Source organism: Montipora foliosa, chromosome 3 (assembly GCF_036669935.1).
Source record: "Montipora foliosa isolate CH-2021 chromosome 3, ASM3666993v2, whole genome shotgun sequence".
Lineage (NCBI taxonomy): Eukaryota > Metazoa > Cnidaria > Anthozoa > Scleractinia > Acroporidae > Montipora > Montipora foliosa.
Window position 1 is genome coordinate 61,673,210 of NC_090871.1, and position 14,216 is coordinate 61,687,425.

Genomic DNA, 14,216 nt, shown 5'->3' on the forward strand with positions numbered 1-14,216 from the left:
CCTCCTCTTGTCGTTGATCCAACTCCTGATGTAGACAAACCGGACGCGCTTGTCGTCAAGATCATGGCGCAAGTTTTTGTGGGTAAGATACTTCATAAAGGGACACTACTGAAAAGAAACACTGGGTGGTCTGCTTACAGGGACGCATCTGCCGTCACTATAGGACAAACACTAAGGAGAGTATTTTTGCCAGGGCTTTGTGTCCTTGCCGAAAGGAGGGCGTTCTGTCTCACCGTCCACTCTTTGGTCCGAATTATTTCCCTACTGGAATCTTTTCCCTAATTTTGCCACATTGGCGTGAGGTATTTATTAGAGACCTTAAGATCCACATTTACGGCTAACCTCAAATTGCTGGAAGTCACGTTGCATGACTAGCGCTTGCCGTTTTGACGTTTTCAACGGCGAAAGGTAGGTTTTCACGTAAGTAATTTACCTCTGTTCTTTATGGCGTGGAAGTTACGTTATCACACGTATAAACGGGGCAGATCTTATCTTTCATTTCATATGAACTAAAGAATCAAAAGAGCGATGGTTTTATTTTTTTCGTTGACTGAAACATCAACGCTGAGTATCGAGGAAATTCAATATGGAGGCCACCGCAGCTTTGTTCTTGTTTACTTCAATCTAAATATGCACGAACTATCACAACTTCTAACGCCAAACCGCAAACCTCAAACCGCAGTTTGCGGTTAGCCGTAAACGTGCATCTAAAGGTTTCTATTGTCTCATTGACCACCCAGGAACTTGAAATAAGAATGGAATATTGAACTGACGTGGATTGAATAAAGAGCGTTTTTGAAAATTTTAAGGCGGCACTCGTTAGCGCTTTTGCCACACAGGACTTTTTTTTAGTGACAAACAGATTTTTGCTCATTATAGGAACCTGAATATCAAACAAGTTCTTTCAATTTGTAAAGTTAACTGGAATTTTTCTATGTAATGGTCCGCCATTACTAACTTTAGAATCTCCAGAGAGCTGAACCGAGAAGAAAATGACGTCAAAGACTCACTAGTTAAAGAATGGAATGTGTTTGTACGCGACGGAATTAATATGCAGCACGGGAGTTTCGGGCTTTCAGATCTTTATACTCGTGTTTTGCATGTTTCGTATAAGCTATTGAGTGATTGACGTTACTTTACCCCAGATCCAACCCTCTGAAGTCCGGTCGGTCAGTTTTGAACGTGAATAGTGGCGGACCGTGAAATCCAAAATTTATACACAAAGTAAACAGCCTTTGGATAAAAATCGAAGCTCAATTTTTTCCCAGGCAGGTGTTAAGCAAACACACTTTCAAAATCTGAAGAAAAAAAAGGAAGTGATTTTTTTTGTCATAGTGCCACCTTAATATTTTTTGTTAATACTTTTTTGATCACAAGGTCAACTCCAGCCTCACTTTTATGTAACGGCCAGGGGCCGGTTCCTAAAAGGTGTAATAACTCTATTTCAGGGATAAATGTGCCTTATCCCAGGCACATTTATCCCTGGAATAGAGTTATTGCACCTTTCAGGAACCGGCCCCAGGTAACTAAGAACATAACTGTAAAAAGGTTCATTGTGCTAGTACCCACCCGTGGTGAATGGGGTTGTCCCACTTGCCTTGCTTGAAAGTATATATCACTCTTTCTGTGACATTTCTGATCTAAACTATCCTTTATAAAACAGGAAGTCTTCAGTGCACTTTCATCTTCACTTCTCCGCTTCATTCATTTCTTCAGATCCTTGTAATTTCACCGAGTGTCCATTCTACGCCTTCTGTAAATCTCAAAGGGACGGTTTTTCTACGCGTTGTGAATGCTCTGATCTATGTCCGGCATCCTTCTCTCCTGTGTGCGGTTCTAATTCAAGAACTTACTGGAATGAATGTTATCTCAGGCGAGAAGCTTGTCTTACGAAACAGAACACGAACCTTTCGTCCCACCTTCCTTGTTGTAAGTCGCTGCCATCAGTGCTTGTTGGGTTTCTTTCTTTTCCTGTGTTTCTCAGTTTCTCCAAAGACCCCAATAGACTCTCTGGGTCAGAAACAAATGTTACTGAACTAGCATGAGGTCTGTCTTGGGAAAATATTGGTCGACGTTCTTTTTTTTGCAAGTTTATAATAATGCTACCACCACTACTACTACTACCACTACCACTACCACTACCACTACCACTACCACTACCACTACCACTACCACTACCACTACCGCTACCGCTACCGCTACCGCTACTACTACTACTACTACTACTACTACTACTACTACCACTAATAATAATAATAATAATAATAATAATAATAATAATAATAGCATTTATTTATTTACTATAAGTTAATACTAACTACTCAATAACCGAGAGTGAGGTCGTTTCAGCAAAATCTCAAACTGAGGTCTTGCCGTATTGACTGAACGAAAAGTGAGGTGAATACAGCTATACCGAGGTTTGAGATTTTGCTGTAACGACCGAACGGTCATAATCCATAATCGGTCAGTGCGCATTACGAGAGATTATTATATGACTAGCTCCGTGAGCGGGCAAGATGACCCAAATCGCGCGCTGTGATTGGCTTCGTCTCGGTCCATAAACACGCAAAAAAAAAACTTGGCCAATATCCAGCCATCTTGACCTCACGCTTGGTCAATAACCCATATGTAACGCCCTGGCGCTCAGCTGTTCTTAGGCAATCAGAGCGCGCGTTATATCGGCCAGAAACACGAACCATATAATAAAGCTTAATACTGATGGCGTCGTGAGCTTAAATATGAAATAAAAGAAACTATATTAACCTACAAAACAAGTTATAAAAGTCTATATACAATTCCAAATTATAAACGAGAGAGCAGTAAACCGGTCTATTTGATAATGTCGCGATTTTCAAAGAATTTCGGAATTTCCCTGGGTCACTGATCGACCTCTTGCTATTACTTAATGAGTCCCACAATGTTAAAGCAAGAGTCAGTTTTCGTCCTTATATTCTGACGATTTCCCTAGAAATAGTGATAATGAAGGTGTCGGCAAATAACCATATTCTCCTTTGTGAGCGAACATCCGTAGTTTGTCTTATGGACAGAACGAAGTCCATAAACTTGCAAAAAGGAACGAGACCAATATTTTCCCAGTGCGGACCGAACAAGCTATTTCAATAAGGTTTTTATTATATTGGCTCTCTTGCGCAGGGTTTTCTACTCCTTGAGTCTTCTTATTCCGATTCTTTTTCTGGAACTCAGACTAACTAAATAAAAACATTTGTCGCCTTTTTATTTTCATGTCCAAGAAAATGGAAACATGGGAACAGTTTGGCAACCTATTTTTGCTGCTTCGTGACCGGTCCATCTTAACGGTCCGTATTGCAAAATTCGGACCGCTCAGAGAACCAATCAGAATTCTCCTTTTCATCTTGTACCAGTTTGCCAAAATAATAAAATCCTTCTTAACTAATGCCGCATTTACACCAAAAAGACATTTTCAATTAAGCTTGATTTAACCCAAGCCAATCACAGAAAAAAGTTGATGACTAGCTTTTTGTAAGATTTATTTCAGTATTACTTTGTACCTTAGTTTTGGCTAATGTAAGGTCGACAAAAATCAGTGAACTCGGCCACGAGAAATTCAGGGAGAGAGAGAGAGAGAGTGTGTGTGTGTGTGTGTGTAGGGGCGTTGGCCGGGATATGTAAATTTCAAGATCGGAAGTCTGTTTCCCGGAACGTCCTCGACTATAATGCGTGATGTCACATGAACTTAACTGGCATTGTGTGATTTCGGCTGTTGGATATCAAGTATGGCTTTCGGTGTTGTATTCTCCCTCCAACAAGCCATAATATTCACAAGAAATTGTCGAATCTATTACTTATTCCGGGGGTTACCAATTTCCTTGCTTCTGAAACTCGTTTTCGCCAACAAACCGTAATTCTTCTCGGAAAGCCATTTTGACTTCTTTTGACTTTGCGGGTGTCTCGGGAAATAGACTTCCGTTTTCGTGACATCTAAAAATAACTTAACTAAAATTAACACAACCCAAAGGCTAACCCTAACCCTAACCCTCTCTGTCTCCGACTCGGCTGTAAGTTGTTTGCGAGATTTCATTTTCAGGCACGTCTGTTTTTGATAAGATGCGCTCAGTGATAATGGTGGCAATAATGAAGTACCATTCAACAAAAATCCGATTTTGAAATTTAAGAAATTCCTCGTGTCAGTGGAACGTTGCTTTATCGTTAAACAAACGTGGCCCAAGCCAACTGGCCTTCACATAAGCAACCCGGTCCTTTATCTTATCTACTGACAACTTTATTTCTACTTTTTTTTCTATTTCGTCTTTTCCGTACCCTTATCCTCTTGAAAGATTACAGTTCTTCCTTTTCTCTTTTGTCTGTCCTCTGCTCCTAACACCTCCACAAGATACAACGCCTTGCTTTCACATCACTTGCCCATTCTATGGCATCTGCCGACTTAGTGAGGGTGGAACGCCTTACTGCGCATGTTCCAATTCCTGTGTCGAGATTTACAGACCGGTGTGCGGCAGTGATGGAAGATCTTATTTCAACAAGTGCTTCCTTCGAAAGACCTCTTGTCGTCTGCAAAAGTCAATAAGTGTGGAGTACACTGGGCTCTGTAGTAAGTCTGTTTCCTTTGTTCCTACTTTCTTACTCTGTTTCTGTGTGGGTTTTTATTTCGCCGCCATTATGAAAGAGGTCTATGGCCGTCGACAACACCACTGACCTCTATGACAATGTGCGGAAGAAATTTAATCAGTGTGTTTTCCTCTTTAATGTTCTTGTTGTTATTTTAAAATACCTCGTTTCTTCCTGGCAGTACACCCAGGCTGAATACTAAAAGGGTAAGAGACTTTTCGACGATTAGTTCGGGCTTTATCGGAAAGTAACGCTCTTTCGGGAGTGCAGTATTTGATCTTCAGCACTGCGCATGCGTTTGTTTCCTGCCTTAATCACTTGAATAGACAGCTTTGTAATATTGATTATTTTTCCTTCGGTCTTCCAGATCCTTGCCAAAACGTCACTTGTGACTATCATTCTAAATGCTCGGCGTTGCCTAATGACACGGCTGTCTGTCTGTGTGAGGATGACTGTGCGTCAGAACCATATGAACCAGTCTGTGGCAGTGACGGGGTTACGTACCAAAGCGAATGCGCTCTAAAAGCCAAAGCCTGCAAGGAAAGGAAAGTGGTCACAGTAGACGCCGAAGGAATATGCCGTAAGTTCCGAGACAAGTGTACGGTTGACCTTTTTAATAGTACTAATACAATTTAAAGGTAAGTATCAAATATAGTTGTTGCGAGAACCGAGAGAAGCATATGAAGGGCGGCGCTTCAGTAGTGACGACAGTATGAAAAACGCCACATACAAAACGTTTTTCGCGGTCGCGTTACGTGTTCGGGTTGCACAATGATAGCAGCTTGCTAAAGAAAATACCGAGATGGGGATGAAGGACTGTTATGCATTCGCGTTGTCCGCCAAAACTTTACATTTTAATGCTCCCTATCGGAGACACCACACGGAAGGAACGTCGAATTCCTAAGGATATGGGGCCTGGATTACCCACAGGAAAGGATAAAATCTCTCTCGACCGGCCTGGGGAAACCTTCACCAGAACGCCGACCCTACTCTTACTTGCTTACCCGCTTGGAAAATTAGTCAGCCAAACGTCAGATTCACGTGTTTGCAAAGTTTCTTTAAGATTTTTCATTACTTATGCGTTTGTTTACAAGAGTCGAACACTATTTAGAGGTCGTCCCCACAGCAAAAACCAAATCTGGCCCGCAAATATTTTGTTCAAATTTACGTGTTTATATAAAGTTTTAAGTGACACAAATGCATCAACAGAGCATAGTTAATGAGGGGAATGGTTGTGAAACCCGACAAATTTCTTATCTTTTTTGGCCTTGACCGTGCTCAAAACACAATAGTTGTTTACTCTGTACTGAGGAACTAACCAATGGAAACGTGTTGGTTACGTAATTCATGCATAGTGTATGACGCAAAACAAAAGATTGTGCACGGTCGTGGACTTTCCAACCTAAATCTTGGCATCTTTGTTTGCTCCTTTGATTGTTGCCGAGCTTCAAGACCAGTCCCACCTATTAACTATGAACAGAGTGTATGGGAATTTCAGGTAAAGTTTTAATTAAAATCACTCAGTCTATGTTATTCGAGGTTTGTAAGTTGGAATGTTGGTCCTCAAATCCAAACGTAACCATTACAGGTTGGTCGTTTCTCTTTTGTTGTGAGACAATTTAAAGCCGAAACAACAAAATTGTTGACAGATTTGTCGCGACTTTTGCTTTGTAGAGAAAGCCGTTGATTTGGCCTTCGTTATCGGAGCCTCGGGACCTAAAGCCTCCGCCAATTTTGCCAGAATGGTGAAAATACTCAAGTTGATCGTGGGTGAGTACGAGGTGTCCTCGAGGAAGACGCAGCTTGCTTTGGTGGACTACAATGGGCCTGCTAATGCCAGGATCTTTTTCGGCGACAGCTACACGAAAGAGGACTTCCAAACCACCGCAGAGAATATTCCTTCGTCTTCTTCGAGGCCAGGCACACTAAGAGGTGCTCTTAAAATCGTCCGGGAGGAAGTGTTCACAACAGGACGTGGTGAGCGCCCTTTTGCAGAGAATATTCTTGTTGTGATGACAGCCGGTGACTTTGATGAGGATTCCACAGAACTTAAGGACGAGATTAGAAAATTAAGAGGAATACAAGTCAAGATAATTCCTGTTGTGATCGTGGACAAACCTGATCAAAAGAAAAAGAAGAAGATCAGGGTCATTGCATCGGGAGAAAATCTAGTGGTTGTCTGCCTTCCGTATGACGAGAAAGAAAAAGCGAAAAAAGTTCCTTTCGCAGCAAGTCAAGGTTGGTCTATCACCTATAATTCATCCCTTACGATAAATAGCTGCTACAGTTCCGATCCGGATCTGCTGGGTTTGTGCTTTTAAATATAAAGAGGCGCCGTTTTAAACATTTCTTGTGTTGCAAGTTAAATTGTACTCGCAGTTCTTATGCTTGAATAGACCACTTTCGATATATTAAAATTCACTCCAAAACAAAAGGCATCATCTCGAGGCTCTGGGGAATAAACTCATACAAATCCTTATATTTTTCCCCAGAGCCTCGAGATGATGTCTTTTCTTTAGGCCTGAATTTTAATATATCGAAATTGGTCTATTACCAGTTACAACTATAAATCCCATGGGAACAGTACTCGAACGATTGGCTTATGCTGGTTATGTTGTGTCGGGCGCTGAAATTCCATCCTGATTCTATGGCTCCAAATTACAATTTCATCATCAAATGGATTTTTGTCCAAACCTCGGCTCCACTACAGTTTATCAATTGGGAGGCGCGGTGGCCTCATGGTTAGAGTGCTAGAGTGACTCCAGATCGAGTGGTCCGGGTTGGGGTCCTGGCCGGGGACATTGGGTTGTGTTCTTGGGCACTCTCACAGTGCCTCTCTCCACCCAGGTGTATAAATGGGTACCGGTGAAATGCTGGGGGTAACCCTGCGATGGACTAGCATCCCATCCAGGGAGGAGTAGAAATACTCCTAGTTGCTTCATGCTAAGGAAACCGGAGATAAGCGTCGGCATGATGGGCGTTCTGACTCGTAAGCAGAGACTTAACCTTTTTTTACAGTTTATCAATAGGCAACTGGGTTCCTCTTTTGAACGCTTCCACATATTTCCTTTTTTTTTTTTTTTTCATTTTCCTGGGTTCGGCAAGCAACAAAATTTGATTTTTGCTCAGGAAAAATATTTGCATTTTTAATGCCTTTGACTTTCTTCAATTTGAACAGAATTTCACAGCTGCGCAGAAGTAAAAGAAGCCGGTTACTCATCCGACGGCCACTACCTTATCCACGTGACCGACAGATGTCAAGATCCAGTCAGGGTCTACTGTCACGACATGACGTCTGGTGTACCGAAGGAGTTCATCACACTGGAGTCTGGTGCCAAGAACAACTTCGCTGTCATCTACCGCGAACGGCTTCGGGACCGCTTTAGCTGCAGTGGGCCTGCGCGAACAGAGTTGTACGCTGAAGGAGGCGCTACCAATTTCACTAAAGTGCAGTTTGATCTACATGCAATGAAGTTGATAAGCGATGATTTCACTTTTGCTCAATCGGGAGAAGGAAAAGATGTCGCATATGGCACGGCTGGTGACTGCTTTTCAGTCAACCCAGGCAAATGCAGAAAGGGCTCTTTCAAGGTTGACTTGCGCGGGACGAGTTTGCGCGTTCGGGATCATGTCACATGGTCATTCCAAGGTTTTCCGATGGGTTTCCAGATTCAGGATTACAACAGGTCAGAGGGTGGTGCTGCGGTGTCTGCTAAGTGTGGCGGGTGGTGTGGTCGATGTACGCCAACCAAAGGTGCCATTTTCGTCCAGTCCCTGTGTGCTATTCCTGCAGGTTGGTGTAGTCAGCTTCACGTTTCGAGCCCATAACTATATTTTATGAAACACTCTGCATGAATGTTGTACCCAGCAAACGAGCGGAAGTCACCTGAATTTTCCAGGTGTCTATAAAGTGACAATTGCTTAAATTGTCTAAATGAGCGCGAGGATCATTTCTATCTTTCATCTATTACCCTCACTTCAAATATATAGAGGATATTACATTGCTGCGCGGGGATACGAGTATTTGTCCTCGAGTGCTGATAGTATCTCTCACGAGTGAGCGCAGCGAACGAATGAGAGGTACTATCATCACGAGAAGATAAAATTCGTATCCCCAAGCAGCCATGTGATGTTCTGCTCATTATATAGATATTCGAGCTTCGTAAGACTAACCACGAACAATGTATTTTCACAAGTAACTGTCAACTTTATTGTCAATTTTCACTCGTGAATCTGTGCGGTCTGGAATCCTTATACGATATAAGGCGAGATTGCTGTCATAATTTGTTAGCGAACGGGACTTTGGGCGTGATGCCCAACGAGTTTGCCAAGCAGAAAGGTCTCTGATGAGTCCCTTGGCCGGGGTGAAACGAGCTTCGAATTCGTAAGACTAACCACGAAAAATGTATTTTCACAAGTAACTGTCAACTTAATTATTAATGAAATATCCAGGGGCTGTGTCAACCAAAAATTAAGTAATTTCATGACACGCAAAATGCCCAAAAAGTAAAATGAAACATTGCAATAACCACTTAAAACTGTCGAACAACATCAAAGAATACATAAAAAGGAGAGAGAAGCATGGATGAACACAAATGGACAAGATTGAAATGGATTGCATTTTGGTTATCTTGAAAAAAGTCGGCCCGACGTTTGTCAAGTTTATGGCGAATCCCCTGGATAAAGGTAGTTTTTGCAAAGAATCATCTTGTTTGTAATGTAACGATAACTTTGTAAGTAAAGGAATTCCACATTACCATTTTCGAGTTTTAAACTCATGATTAACTAAATATTTCCCCTAAACACCCTAAAATAACGTGACATAGCCCCTTTGAAAACAACATGTTTTATTCATTTTCGAAATTGCGAAAAAGTGGCAACCAACCGCTGAAACACGCATGTTGTGTAACATGAAACAAGAAATGAACGTTGTGAAAAACGAATCATGATAATGTCAAATTGTGCGATAAAAATGAAGTTGAGAACAATTGTGTTACAGCACAAGAGTATCTTACAATGAAGGGGAAGCTCGCCTTTTTTTTTTGGCTAATCGTTTTAGCTACCGTGACGACTCCTATATCCTCGCATGTGAAAGATAAAAATGACATGTTCACTGCTCGCGGTGAAGATATGATTTTTTTCGTAAGATGGAAAATCCCAGTATTTCGTCAGTATCTATATAATAAATACATTTCTTTCATACAAAAAAAGCTACGCCCAATTTCTTCAAACCAGAATAGCATCAGACGTGTCTAAATGTCAACCTGGTTACGATGTGAACTGTAACTTTCGTTATCCAGTATTATTTAATTGTCGAGCTTGGATATTGTGTTTTTAGCTTTCTGAGTGGTTCACTTACTCTCGGTTATCAGCTCAAGCTCATATACCGTAATGAACTAACATGGAAACTGATTGCGTCAAGTGTTGCCACGCGTATGCATTATCTAAGCGTTCAGAATTGAATGAGAATTTTAATAAAATGATTATTCCATTCGCGCTTGTTGGATGTGAGACTGGTTATAGCTAACTCAACGCTACGCGCCTCGTTGGCTATTTGCCATCTCATATCCAACGCACGCTCATGGAATGATTATTAAGTGTTAATGATTGGTTCCCAGTGCACTTTAAGCAAACGAGTCTTTTCAAAGTTGTTGATTTTTCCCACTTATCGTGATTTGGCTTGCAAATCCATAAATTTGTCCTTCCTTCCCTACTTAGGCTAAAGTTGAGTTTTAACCTGCGCTATGAGCACTTTGAAGGCTTTAGAAAATCATCAACGAAATAAGAAGAAATTTTATAAAAAGTTGCCTAAGATTTTCCTGGCTCTCTACGGAGTACTTTTCTCTCTTTGCAGCCTGTCCTTTCCCTATGGATGTGGTCTTCGCGTTGGACTCCTCGTTTCAATTGCGACCGTCAGACTTCGAGCAACAGAAGAAGTTCGTTCACGCTATGATCGATGGCTTCACTATTTCGAACGAACAGACACACGTCGGCCTCATTACAGTCAGAGAAAGAGCGAGGAAGGATATTGAACTCACTGCAAACACGCAGGCAGGCGCTTTGAAAGATGCACTGGACAGAGTCAAATTCCAGCCGTTTCCACCTTCATCGCCAACTACCAGGCTTGCGGACATGCTGAGGAGAGCCTTCGAAATATTTCAAAATGGAGGGAGAACTGGGGTGAGTTGAATGAGAGGTGTAAACTACCTAGTCTCTTCGTGTCACTCTGAGTTCGGCAATGAAGACCGCGATTGTTTTTTTCGAAACTGGATTTACTAATTTCTTTAGTCTTATCGCTGTCGCTGTGAGGGTCTGTCACTGTTTTCAAAGAATTATCTCAATGCAAAGCAGTCTGTGTTTTCGACTCGGTATCGAACCCATTCTCCTCCATTGCTTGGTTATTGATCAAACTATGACCACTTTTCCCGTCTTCAAAGCCAACAAATAAGTGAAATCTCAATCAAAAGGTTCTGAAAACAGCATGATGTAAGTGTGTTGAGGTGATAGGCAATTTAATCATGCACACGGTAGTGCGAACTGTTTGGTCCTTTGTCTTTGTATAAATCAATCCCCGCTCACCACAGCTAAACTGTACAAAAATACGTCATTATATGGTTACATAAAACAAGTATTCATTTCAATTGGAGGTTCCCCAGTCCCTGATTGTTGTTGTCAGTGGAGACACAACGGAGGATCTAAACACGGCTGTCGGGCCGCTGAAGAACCGCAACATACAGGTGTTTGTCATCGCTGTTGGTGTGGACGCGCCCTCTTCTCGCCATCTTAATCTCGCCAGCGGAAAAGACCACGTTCACACTGTGAAATCGATGGATGATCTTGTTACCTTGAGCGCCAGACTGGTGAAGGACACTTGTAAAGGTAAACTGAGAAGGAATGCTTTCGGGAGTTTCATGGCGATATTTATATTGCGTCTTGACTATTTCCACTAAAAACGAGGTTGAAGGGCCCTGTTTGCCATGCGCAAAGTGTTGGGATCATCGCAAAGTGTACATAACGACGCGAGTTGGTTTTTTAAGTGACGTTCTTATATTCGTTTTCGCTGTGTCGGTGTTCTTTTTTGAGCTCGAGAACTTTATTTTCCATGTCACGGATTGTACCACAGGTTATTCTTTAAAACAACCATAAAACATTTATTATGCCTAGAAACTATACTGATATTGATGAAGCCTAAGGTTACCATTAGTAGAGCTTTAGGCTGTTTCAGCATTGGCAAACATACATCCCTACATACGTGTAGTACACACTTACACTTGACGCAAACCAGTTGGCTATTTACAAGTCCAGGCGAGAAGTTGAACCAGCGACTACTTGGGATACCCGGATCTTAAATTAAGGCAAACGCTCTAACCTCTAGGCCTCCCCCCTCCCTCCCAATGATCTATGATGTGACCTGTGACCTTCCTGCTTGACCTTCATGTATTGTCTGTCAATTTGCAGATCCGTGTGCCAAGATGAACTGTGAACATTATTCTCGTTGTAAGGCAATTGATCACACAGCTTCTGAATGCGTCTGTCCGAAGATGAGTGACTGTTCGCCAAGAAAAGATGAAGTATGCGGCAGCGATGGCAAAACATATCCTAATGACTGTGCCTTACGTGTGGAAGCTTGTACGAAAGGAATGGACATTTCTGTGGCAAATCTCGGACCCTGTGGTAAGTTCAAAGCTTTTATAACTTGCCGGTACTACCGTAAAATATACGATTATCAACTGTTTTACGACTCCTTAAGTGCTTCTTCGCGATGAAATCATTACGTTTTGAGGGGAGATAACATTTTTAGGATGATAACATTTGTGCAGCATTTACAAATGAAGGCCGATGAAGCCCCTCAAACGAGGCACTGTTAGCATATTTTGTTTCGTCCGCTAAATCTTTTCCTCCACACGCAAAAAAGAGACTTCGCTCGTCTGGTACCCATGGCAGCGTCAATCGGGATATCATTACTTTCTCGGTTGCACTCTAACTTTCGTGGCGCTTTTCGGCCGACGAAACCTCCCAAGCAAGGTGCTATAGGCATCGTCATTTGTTTGAAGCCTCATCCGCTAAACCCTTGACTTTGCTCGCAAAAAAGATGCCTGCGTCCTGCACAGGTTGACATCATTGGGGGTAATACTTATTTATCTCTGCCCAAACTAATTCTAGAGTTTCTCCCGCTATATTGTCCTGGGTCCTTTCACGTGCTGGTTAAACAAGTGATCCTCATTACTAAAGCATGTTTCGGAAAACGAGGATTAAGTCAAACCCTAGCCGAGACTTTTGGTTTGTAAACGAAACGAAAAATTGGTTCGACTAGCAGGATCTTTCTTCCTCGTTGTAAAACAACATCCTGTTTGTTCTTACTCGTCAAAATGGTATTTCTTTTTGTTTACACAGGTTTGTGTGCTGGAGTAAAATGTCAACTGCATGCTCATTGCGAGGTGAGAGACGGAAAGGCTCAGTGTTTGTGTAAGGATGCCAGGCAGTGTCCTCAGACTTATGCTCCTGTTTGTGGCCATGACAACAACACTTATGTCAACGAGTGTTTCTTAGATGTAGCAAATTGCTTGGTGAACGACACCGTCGATAACCAAACACCTGGCACGTGTGGTAAGTCGGATTACTGTTTCATTGATTTTTTGGAAGAGAAAAATTATCGCAGTTAAGAGAGCAACTGGAACAGGTGCAAAGAAGGACTTGGCCCCGAGCCCCGTTCAGTGTTGGACTTTTAAAGGCTTCTCCACCACCTTTTTAGTTGCTTTCACAACAACGATGGTCTCTTAAAATCGTTTTAAATTCGCAGTTTCCACATCCACTTTCAATCGTAAGTTATTTATCACATATAAGTTCATTGCTTCTTGATGTGGACCTAGAGCGGGAAAAAAATCGAAATTTTTTCTTCTGACGCGGGTTCATCCCCCAGCTAACAACCAGTAAACTTCATGGGTGATCCAAAGAAAGCTAAACAAAACACTGAAGGAAACAGTTTCAGAAGACAGAGAAATTTACGTAATTCTTTGTCCGCGCATAATTCTAACTCTCCGATACGAGGATTCGTTCTTTACCAGGAATACCAGGGTGCTCAATAGAATTTTCTTTAGCCGTTGCAGTGCTATTATCAGCCATAACACTTCAAGTGATTGACACATTGATCTGCTCATCATGGCGGTTTTAAAGCCGTTACACTTACTAGTGACGCCCATGGCAGGTGTTACGGGTTATGGGTTCAATTGAGAACCATGAATACTATAATGGCTTTGTAACGTTTCAAATTTTTCCGTTTGTTTGATTGGTGTTTTTTGTTTCTCTACTGATTGGCCGCAAATGGGCCAATCATAACGCAATGTAGGTGTCGCTTAGGGCGGGAAAACCCAAGTGATCATATGACAATTGCTTTGCTCTCAAATTGGCTGAGAATTGTTGCGAGATTTTAGAGCCAATCATTACGCTTAGCGCTTAGTAATTAAAGCAAAACCAAAGCTAGCAAGTAATAATGATCGAGACTCGCTTTAAAACATTTGTATTGTCGAGGTCATAGGAAGGTTCGGCGTGACAAGCTTGTCAGGATAATATGTATCTATTCTCGTTGACACAATAGGCTCAATAATGCACGC

The 14,216-nt window shown here is 41.9% G+C and overlaps 2 protein-coding genes across 2 annotated transcripts in view; both read left to right on the plus strand.

The window, feature by feature from the left end:
• LOC137996199 (uncharacterized) overlaps positions 1 to 14,216 on the plus strand; it is a 260,410-nt gene that overhangs the window by 186,168 nt on the left and 60,026 nt on the right. Inside the window, exons 110-117 of the mRNA XM_068841623.1 lie at positions 1 to 82; positions 4,973 to 5,185; positions 6,280 to 6,843; positions 7,784 to 8,398; positions 10,460 to 10,785; positions 11,253 to 11,484; positions 12,064 to 12,279; positions 13,000 to 13,212. The exon at positions 1 to 82 is cut by the window's left edge and continues 51 nt beyond it. Of these exons, the coding sequence (XP_068697724.1) occupies positions 1 to 82; positions 4,973 to 5,185; positions 6,280 to 6,843; positions 7,784 to 8,398; positions 10,460 to 10,785; positions 11,253 to 11,484; positions 12,064 to 12,279; positions 13,000 to 13,212 (2,461 nt within the window). The remainder of the gene's footprint in view (positions 83 to 4,972; positions 5,186 to 6,279; positions 6,844 to 7,783; positions 8,399 to 10,459; positions 10,786 to 11,252; positions 11,485 to 12,063; positions 12,280 to 12,999; positions 13,213 to 14,216) is intronic.
• On the plus strand, positions 631 to 4,692 carry LOC137994308 (tomoregulin-1-like). The gene is made up of 3 exons (XM_068839893.1): positions 631 to 688; positions 1,717 to 1,929; positions 4,373 to 4,692. Exons 1-3 carry the CDS (start codon positions 631 to 633, stop codon positions 4,690 to 4,692), a joined length of 591 nt encoding a protein of 196 aa, XP_068695994.1.

Excerpts from the sequence above, each read along its gene's own strand:
- LOC137994308 (XM_068839893.1), top strand. The coding sequence starts at position 631 with ATGCACGAACTATCACAACTTCTAACGCCAAACCGCAAACCTCAAACC. Across the intron at positions 689-1,716 it reads ACCTCAAACCGCAGTTTGCG|ATCCTTGTAATTTCACCGAG; the intron begins GTTAGCCGTAAA and ends TCATTTCTTCAG. Across the intron at positions 1,930-4,372 it reads TTCGTCCCACCTTCCTTGTT|ATACAACGCCTTGCTTTCAC; the intron begins GTAAGTCGCTGC and ends CACCTCCACAAG.